Source organism: Podarcis filfolensis (genome assembly GCF_964270895.1).
Source record: "Podarcis filfolensis genome assembly, chromosome: 2".
Taxonomy (NCBI): domain Eukaryota; kingdom Metazoa; phylum Chordata; class Lepidosauria; order Squamata; family Lacertidae; genus Podarcis; species Podarcis filfolensis.
The window spans coordinates 17,374,972-17,385,076 of NC_139605.1; the positions used below are offsets into that span (position 1 = coordinate 17,374,972).

General features: G+C 44.6%; 2 protein-coding genes across 2 annotated transcripts; one reads left to right on the top strand and one right to left on the bottom strand.

Annotated features, from left to right (window-relative positions):
• Positions 1 to 853: 853 nt before the first annotated feature.
• On the top strand, positions 854 to 1,949 carry LOC310757129 (olfactory receptor 2G3-like). The gene has a single exon (XM_083602326.1). The coding sequence runs from the start codon at positions 931 to 933 to the stop codon at positions 1,873 to 1,875; it is 945 nt and encodes a 314-aa protein (XP_083458452.1). The 5' UTR covers positions 854 to 930; the 3' UTR covers positions 1,876 to 1,949.
• Positions 1,950 to 5,212: 3,263 nt separating this feature from the next.
• LOC310757318 (small nuclear ribonucleoprotein F-like) lies at positions 5,213 to 5,555 on the bottom strand. The gene has a single exon (XM_083602642.1). The coding sequence runs from the start codon at positions 5,481 to 5,483 to the stop codon at positions 5,220 to 5,222; it is 264 nt and encodes an 87-aa protein (XP_083458768.1). The 5' UTR covers positions 5,484 to 5,555; the 3' UTR covers positions 5,213 to 5,219.
• Between the last annotated feature and the right edge of the window lie 4,550 nt (positions 5,556 to 10,105).

Sequence of the window (10,105 nt, forward strand, 5' to 3'; positions counted from 1 at the left end):
TATGCTGGTGAGCAATTTTCTTGTCTTGTTTTTCCTCCTAAAGTTTCTCTCCCTCAAAGTTTTGAGACATGTGCTTGGAAATGTATACAGTGGTACCTCGGGTTAAGTACTTAATTCGATCCGGAGGTCCGTTCTTAACCTGAAACTGTTCTTAACCTGAAGCACCACTTTAGCTAATGGGGCCTCCCGCGCGATTTCTGTTCTCATCCTGAAGCAAAGTTCTTAACCCGAGGTACTATTTCTGGGTTAGCGGAGTCTGTAACCTGAAGCGTATGTAACCTGAGGTACGACTGTATGGGGAAAGTGCCTGGGATGGATATTTTAAGATGAAGTTGGGGGACAGATTAAGCATCTTCATCACAGATTCCTCCTCCCTCCTTAAGTTGATCTTTCTTTTATATACAAGCAGCAAGAAAAAAGCAGCTTTTGTGTTTCTGTTACTTGCATTTGCAGCTGATACAATTAGGTTATTCAACCTTTGTTAAGTTTTTTTAAACAGATTTTCCTTATAAGGGAGGACTCCAACCCTGGATCATTTTATTGTATGCTCTTTGTCTTTATGTATTTTTAACCGCAAGTCTACCTTTTTCTGAGATTTGACCACCAGAATAGTACACAGTATTCAAAGTGCGGCTGACCACTGGTTTACATATGAGCATATGGTAGTTGGCACTTTATTTCAATCTTATTATTCTCAACTTTAAATTTGCCTTCTTTAGATCACTACAAAACATTATCATTTTCAGTAAGAATCCCAACCCTTACGTGCAGGTACCCTATCCCTGCATCAGGCCATGTAAAAATTAGAAGGTTTTCTCATTGTACACATGGTACATGGGTGATCTCAGCCACTATTGCTCTTGTGCCAGCAGTTTATTCCAGCTCCATTTTGAGTAGGTATTTTGCTATTTATCTTTTTTTCTTTTCCAGATGTTGTACAGGGAAGCAATGTGGGGAGATAATCAGAGCCATGAAGGAGAATTCATCTTACTGGGAGTGGCTGACCGCCCACACTTGGAGATGTTGCTCTTTGGTCTTGTCCTGATCTGCTACACAATGACCTTGCTGGGCAACACAACCATCATGGTGGTGTCACGGATGGACCCCCATCTCCACACCCCTATGTATTTCTTCCTCAGCAACCTCTCCTTCCTTGATCTTTGCTTCACCACCAGTGTGGCCCCGCAGATGCTGGTGAACTTCTGGAGGAAAAGCAAGACTATCAGTTATGGTGCCTGTGTGGCCCAACTCTACATCTTCCTTGCTCTGGGCTCCACAGAATGTATTCTTTTGGCTGTCATGGCCTGCGACCGCTATGCTGCCGTCTGCCACCCGCTGCGTTACACTACCATTATGAGCCACTCTGTATGCTTCAAAATGGCTGCTGTCGCCTGGATTAGTGGGCTAAGCACCTCAGTGGTGGAGTCGGTGATGACTCTTCGGCTCCCACGGTGTGGAGAGAACCGAATAGACAATTTTTTCTGTGAGGTGCCAGCCTTAATCGAATTGGCCTGTGTTGACACCTCCTTCAACGAGGCTTTGCTTGTTGCTTCTAGTGCCGTCTTCCTTATAGTGCCACTAGGCCTCATCATGGTCTCTTATTGCTACATTGTGGTTGCTGTGTTGAGGATCCGCTCAGCAGAGAGCAGGCAGAAGGCCTTCAACACCTGTGCTTCCCACTTGATCGTGGTGTCGCTCTTTTATGGGACGGCCACCTTCAGCTATGTCCAGCCCCCGTCCAACTACTCCCGCGATCAGGGCAAGATGGTTTCCCTTTTCTATACATTTGTTGTCACCATGCTCAATCCCTTAATCTATACGCTGAGGAACAAAGAGGTACACAAAGCTCTAAGAAGACTGATGAAGAGAACTTAAGACTAATGTCTCCCAACTCCATTCAGAGACTGTGTGGTTATATTTTAATAAAAAATAAATAAAACCTCACTGATCACTTATGTGGCACTTTTTGTCTTAACCAGAGCTTCTTTTTAATTTTGAATTGACTGCCAGATATGCCAATGAATCAGGCTGGACACTGCAGTCTGTACTGCACCCCTCTGAGGTCTGTGGCCTAGGCAGTTATCTAGTTTGCCCCATGATAGGGCTGGCCCTGGGTGCCAGCCTCAGTCAAATAGGCCTGTTCTGACACCTCACTGAATGTGGTGGTGCTCTTTGCTTCCAGTGTGGTATTCCTTGTAGCACCCCTGGGCCTCATTATGGACTTTCATAGCTACACTATGATGCTGTGTTAGATTCACTCAGCTGAGGGCAGTCAACACCTGTGCCTCCCACTTGATTGTGGTGTCACTGTTTTATGGGGCGGCCATTTTCAGTTACCTTCAACCCCCGGTCGAACTATTCTTGTGACCAGGCAAGATGGTTTCCTTTTTCTATACATTTGTTGTCACCACGCTTAATGCATTAATCTATATCCTGAGGTACAATGGGCTTGCCCCGTTCTTTCCAGGCACATGTCCTTGTTTTAAAACTTTGTGTTTTAGTGGCCGCCCCCCATTTTGCTCCAGTGCATTCACCACAGAAAACACTCTTTAAAGCAAAAGGTCATTCAGGCGCAGATTTAAAGCATGGACCATGTCTGGAAAGCGTGGAGGAAAGCTAAAAGTGGATAAGCTCAAAGAGAGCACAACAACCACCCTCTCCAGTTGCGGTTCCTGGCAACTGATATTTAGAGCCTGAATGCCATGTTTATTGTAATGTCTACATTCACCTTCAGAGTTCAGGTGCATTCATTTTAAGGTTGAATGGTAACTGCTGGTGCCTATTAGGTACTTTCTCTTTTTTAAAAAAAAATAAAATAATATTTATTACTTTTAAACCTTACAAAAAAGAAGAAGAAAAAAAGAAGAAGCAAAAGAAAGAAAATACAATACAATTTATAAACAATACACAACGCAACATTAACACATTAAACTAAACAAAACAAAACAAAAACAATTTAAAAACATACATCATACCATTTCAATGCCCTATCTTTCATTCCCTCGTTTCATCGACCTCCTCTCACCTCCCTTTTTGTATTCCACTTCTGTTAATTGTTTCAGCAATTCCTTTCCATCTTTCTCTATTTTCTGTCATATAATTTTCTTAACTTATTTTAACCTTATTTTCCATTAATACTATAATACTTATTTATACTTAACTTCTTATAACATTTCTACTAAAGCCATATAATTTCATTCCAACATTTTTCTAACACTCATTAATTTTACAGTATTTCTATAAATAAACTTTAAACTTTTTCCAATCTTCTTCCACCGTCTCTTCTCCCTGGTCGCGGATTCTGCCAGTCCTTTCCATCAATTCCATATGGTCCATCAACCTGGTGATCTTCTGTCCGAGGCTCTTAACTCTTTTCCAAGTCCCTTCTGCAGGTCTTCTTCATATTTATACATGCACTTTACTTTGTCTTCTGCTGATCTTGTTCTTAATTTCCTTCCTTTGATGCCAAAGAGTAGATCTCGGGGAAGCTCCGACTTAGCAATGTTTTTATTCCTTCTCGACAGATCAGCCAAATCTCCGTAATTAAAACTAAAATCCAAAAGATATTTCAAGACGTGTTTCAAAATCCCTCCAAATCTGAAGGTCCCCACAACTCCAATCTCCTCCTGACCCAAGTCCAGGTCCCAAAGGTCAGAACATCCCTGCATGGGGGGATCTATCCAACTTTCCTTCTCCAGTCCAAGCAGGGCTCCAATCCTCAAAATCTGACTTTCTCTGAATTCAGTCATAGAAGGCAACAACTTATATTCATCAACTTGCCTCTGTAAGGCTGGGGCTCTCTCCCTCTCCACTTGTATTACTTGAGGTTCAACAACAACTTTCTCCCTCGCCTTCTCCACAATTTGCCATGTCAAAGTAGATTCCTGTATCGATTCCTGAATAGTTTCTGTATAGATGTTCACTTTTTGTCCCAAATTAGTCACTTTTTGTCCCAAGTTATCAATTTTGATAGTCATCACATCTGTCTTCTTATGGAGCTGTTCCAATGAATCACTTATCTTGCATAATGCAATCACTAAGGCTTCTTCTGTTGACATTCTTACCGATCCAAGGTCAATCCCTGGTTCTCACGGTTTTTTATCTTGCAGCTGGAGATTCCCCCAGCTCAACTCTTGTAACAGTTTCAAAGGCTCCCTCTAGAGGGAAACATTTTCTATTTGTATCAATCCTTTTAAGCACGGTTCAAGCGATAAATTTAGTTTCAATTTTCAGTTACTTTTACTCCTTTTTAAACGCAGAAGGAAACAATGGAAACAATGTATTTCTCTTATTTAACTACCTGTCAACAAACGTTTATTCACAGTCAATGAACTTTCCCAAAACGTCAGACTTACTAGCAGCCCGTTTCCAGGTTCAGAGCGGTGGTAATTTAACTTTCTTCACTCTCTCTCCTGCAGGCTTTCGCGGTCCAAAACTTCCCCCCTCTTCTGCCTCCAAGGGGGGTTTAATGATTTTAGCCGATTGAAGTTTAACCCTTTACAAAGGACTTTCCAAGACTTTAGCTTGCAGCCTCTTTGCTTCAGTCTATTTACAAAAGGGGAAGGCGGACTTCCTGTTTGAAACCTCCCCGTTTCGATGCCAAATTAAGACATTTAAAAATCCAATTTTCCGTTCTACTCATGGGTAGTTGTTTTAAGATCAAATTGTCCACAGGAAAAAGTCAGCGCTCTCCGGCAACAGCAATGTGGCTTCACTCCGTGAAAGAAGCAGTCAATTCGAAGCACCGCGCCACTCACCCCACATCGCTCCGGATCCCCGAAACCGGGTTTCCCCACGAGTAAGGGAGGCGCAAAAGGTGCCAGCCGAATCCCACGTTCACAGGCTTCTCCAGCCTGTGATTTTTAGTGGGTCCCCGCCTTCGCCGTGGCGGCCAGACCCTGATTTCCACGAAGCAAATTCCTCCCGATCAGAGGAAGTCAGCCATTGCTGGAGGCGCCAACCCGGAAGTATGTCTGGAGTCTTGGAAGCTTGACTACTCTACGTTCTCCTACAAATGGACCTTGAGCTTGTTTGGAGGTTCTAGCAGGGGAGCGCAGCTATCGTATACCCTTGACCGAAGAACGGTACACTCCTTCTATCTGGGATGGTCGTCCTCTTCCACCGAGCACGCAGCTTTGGGAGGGACGCACATGGAACGGTGAGGGAGGAAGGGGAAATTTTTTTTCTTTTTTGTTTTCTTCCCCGCCCCCCAAAAACAGTTATTCTCTCATTTCTCCATCTTCTTCTTCTTCTTCTTCCACACCCCTTATATAAAGGACATTATTGCACCTTATCAGAACTTCACCAAGGTGTCCAGATAATGCACCATCAATATATTCTTCTGTATTTGCAAGCTGCATGTTCATGTAGCCATCGACGGAGACGAGGTAGCCTTTGTATTCCATCCCCCACTTCAGCTTCACCATCACTGGCTTCCCAGTCAGCCCGTTTAGGAAGGGCTTTGGATTGAGAGGCAGACTCATAGCAACCAGACCAACCTAAGGGCGGCTGCAGCAACAAAAAAATTACTCGCAGGCAGCACGTGTGCCCGCCAAAGCTCTTTCTCATTAACATGGGAACAAAATCCAAGTTCTCCTTCATCCCTAGCAGCATTATTTATTGAGAAGTTACATTTGGAGGTGTGTATTGAGAACTAATATCCTTTTTTAAAAAAGATATGTTTAATTATTGTTGAAAATGATATGTTAAAAAAAACTAATAAAATTAGATAGATAGATAGATAGATAGATAGATAGATAGATGATAGATAGATATAGATAGATAGATAGATAGATAGATAGATAAAAAGGACTGCCATTAATACGACTGTTGGGTTGATGGGAATAAAATGGAGGATAAAATTTCCTTCCTACAGATCTACTGTAAGGCCAAAGATGGGAGGGGAAGGAAGGTGGGGAAAACAGTGTCAAACTGCTTCTGCAGGATGGAAGTCACCCCCACCAAAGTAGCAATAATGCCACATGGCTGGTTCACATGACACAATGACAATCAGCAGCTGTAAAATGCATTGAACAGAAAAGCAGTGTGTTGGTGTGGGGTGTGTGTGTGTGTGTGTGTGTGTAGAACTGGCAGACAGCTAAGATGAAATATCTTGGATCAGAAAGTCAAATTAAGGGCCCCTGCAGCTGTCCTTTTTAACACACATTCATAACCCTTTGTGCTCAGGATGCTTTTGGGGTGGTCACATACAATCCAACAACAACAACAATTTTATATGTACCCTGCCCATCTGGCTGCCCAAACGATGCTGGTTGCACCTGCAGAATTTGGGGGGCAGTCACACTGCTGCATTTCCATTCAGTGCAAACTTCCTGTTGAAATATTCTATACCACAAATGTTTGGTGTAGGGGGTTTCTCCCACATCTGTTATGCTATAGCCCCAGTAGTTATGTGGTAACACTGAGGAAGCATCACAGAACAACCTGAAGCAAATTCTTTATGCTACCACTAATCAGTGCTTTTTTCGGGGGGCACAGGGGTACGCATACCCCTAATTTTGTGAATCCAAGTTTGGCCTCATTGAGGGGCAGTATTTCAATATGAGTAGGAAAATGAGAGCACCCCTAAACAGTTTTTTAGGAGGGAAAAAGCTCTGCCACTAATACACAATGATGGTGTCAAATACATGTTCCTGAATATCACTGACAGGGCCTTGAATAGCAGTACATCACCACAAGTAGGGGTGAACTGTGTCGTATGCATAGCAAGAGACAAAAAGCCAAGGGGGAGAAAAACCAAATGTGGATCAGTTCCTAGTGAATTTTGTGGCTGTATGATGATGTGAACCCAGATCCCCCCCGGACTAAAACTAGTTCTCTAAATATGACACCAACACGAGGTGTCCAAAGAGCAAATCGGAGTACACAGAAATATCAATATGCAATGAAATAAATTTATCCGACCAACTTCGAAAGTTCCCGTATAGCTAGTTGATTCAAAGACTTTTGCTCCCTAAGGAGTTAAGTAGTATTTTTCTTTCCAGGTCTTCCCTCATACAAGTCACAGGCTCCAGAGGACATTGCGCAAGCGAGGAGGAGGAGAGTCCTTTGAGCCTTCGTAAAATTTTCCCCTAATTATTGAGTCTGAGTTCTGTTCCATCTGCGGCTCCATGGTGGTTCTTCAGGGAGCTGCTGAAGATGGGGGTGGGTAGCAACTTGCTCCACCACCTCCCTGCTGGATAACATCATAAAGTCACTTCTCCTGACTCCAGAAGGCCCCTTTTGAGAGAGATTGTGCTACTATGGTCATTTAGATGTGCAGGTACTAACAGATACTATGGGACATAGTGCTGAGACAGAAGGGCCCAGGCGCTGGACTGAATTAGGCAAGCCAACCCAAGTAAGAGTTTTCTGGGGGGAGTATTCCCTTTTTCTTCCACCTTTTGCACTGATCATTATGCAGATGTCTCCAAATATATGCATAGCTGTCAACTTTCAGATTTCAAAATAAGGGATTAGCAGCCTCGAAAATAAGGGATCAGCAGCCTCACCTGTCCCGGGGACAGTCTATGGGATATCTAACAATCCGGAATAGCAGTGGGAAGCAGCGGGAAACGGCGCTGGAATAAGGGAATTTCCCGCAAAAAAAGGGAAGGTTGACAGCTATGAATATATGAGATTCTGTATCCCTGTCTCCTGCTTTGAGCTGTCTCCCTTGACACTCTCCCCCTTGAATGCCCTTTCTCTTCATTCAATCTTATTTCATTCTTCATCTGATTCAACTATTTCTGTACAGAGCAGCCTTCCCTGGTGTGGTGCCTGCCAGATGTTTTCAGCAACAACTCCCATCAATGCCAGTTGACAAGACTAAGAGTTAAGAGGGAAGAGAGTTTTAGTCTTAAATATCTGGAGGGCATCGGGTTTGGACAAGGAGGGTGTCAAGGCTAAAGGTTTAATTCATTCATTTTCTTTGCAAATCTAAACTTAGGTGAACCGCTCGCTCTCCCCTCTCCGAGTCAGCCTTATAATCTCATCTCCCTGGCATCCTCCCTCAGGCCTTTCTTTCACAGTGTAAGCATTGCCCAGCAGGTCGACCACGATCGACTCGTAGATTATCTGACTGATTTCTGTCGATCGCAGCCCAACTTCTCTGTGAGGCAGCCTGAGGGAGCTCAGCACACTTCTCTAGAATGACGCACGCACCTAACAAAGGCAGAAGGAGAAGAAGGGAGCCGGCTTGAGGCAGGAGGCGGGAGGAGGAGGGGTACGCAGACTGGCTTCTCAGAGAAAGAACTTTTGCCTCCCTTTCCTTCCCCCCGCAACTTAGACTCCCCCCTGCCGTGTCCATTTAGCCACCTCCTTCCACACAGGCACCCATGCACGCTTCTCATCCTTCCAGTTTGTGTTAATCGAGCCTGTATTTGGCTGGTTTGGATGGCGCTGGTGCTGACCTGAGCAGGCAACGCAGACGTCAGTGGCCCACCTCAGAGTTGTGCTTGGGCATAATCCAGGGGTCAGCAAACTTTTTCAGCAGGGGGCTGGTCCACTGTCTCTCGGACCTTGTGGGGGGGGGCGGACTATATTTTTTTTGAGGGGGAAGAATGATTTCCTATGCCCCACAAATAACCCAGAGATGCATTTTAAATAAAAGGACACATTCTACTCATGTAAAAACACGCTGATTCTCGGACCATCCGCGGGCTGGATTTAGAAGGCGATTGGGCCGGATCTGGCCCATGGGCCTTAGGTTGCCTACCTATGCACTATAGCATGGACTTGACTTCTGTAACCCTTGAGGATATAGTTCATCCCATAGCTATGGTCTGGGTAGGAAAACCAGTCAGAAGAGCTAAAGAATCACCTCAGGGTCATGTGTGGGGTTTCTCCCCACACATTGCTATAGCAAGGTGTGAAGTATTAAAGCAGGGGAATCATTGGCCCTGCAGATGGTGTTGAACTAAAGCTCACATCACCCATAACTATAGGTGGAAAGAAGGAGTGGATATATCCTCCTCATGTGGTAGCCATGTATTCTGCAGCTGCTGCACTAGTCAAACTCATCCTAGATATGAAGAGCTGTTTGCCCCAGTGAAGCCTAGAGAGATTCCCTCTGAAGATCTCTGCTTACAGTTTTGCAATTCTGAATACTTCACAGCTACTAATACCAAAACAGAAAACCACACTATTCTCTCTGACTCCAGTCCACTTACAAAGAAGTCACTTATGTCATGAATGTTCAGCTTTTGAAAGAGCCTTTTGTAAGAGATTTTGTTTAAGAAACCAAACCAAACCAAATCAAACAGATGCTTTAGTGGGGATTCCTACATTGGGGTCCCTTCCAACACTACAGTTTTATTATTCTATGAAAATACTGTTATGAGTTTGAGGGGGAACAGGCTGTATGCCTGGGCCCCTTCTAATTCCTGGATCCAGCATGGATTCAGTTCTTGGACTAGCTAGACCAGCCTGGTAAGGTAAAGTTAAAGGGACCCCTGACCATTAGGTCCAGTCACGGATGACTCTGGGGTGGCGGCGCTCATCTTGCTTTATTGGCCGATGGAGCCGTTGTTTTGTCCACAGACAGCATGACTAAGCCGCTTCTGGCAAACAAGAGCAGCACACGGAAACACTGTTTACCTTCCTGTCGGAGTGGTACCTATTTATCTACTTGCACTTCGTGCTTTCGAACTGCTAGATTGGCAGGAGCAGGGACCGAGCAACGGGAGCTCACCCCGTCACGGGGATTCGAACCGCCGACCTTCTGATCGGCAAGCCCTAGGCTCTGTGGTTTAACCCACAGCACTACCCCTTCTAATTCCTGGATCCAGCATGGATTCAGTTCTTGGACTAGCTAGACCAGCCTGGTAATGGCCCGCTAAGTATGATTTAAGGTAACAAAGGAAGTGGCTCTGTGCAAATGGGTGGGCCTCCCTCCCTAAACTGCCTGCTAGCCAGGAAGACCAGGGCCAGAGTGCAGAATTGAGTTAGGAGAGCTAGAAGCTGGAGAAAAAGCTAGAGGCTAGAAAGACAGAGGGAGAGTCATACCTGATTTCTACTGGAATCCAAGGCTGTGGCTATGGGAGAAGAAAGACCCTCTTGGAGTGTAATACTGCCAACCCCTCCATCATAGGCCCAGGTGGTATAT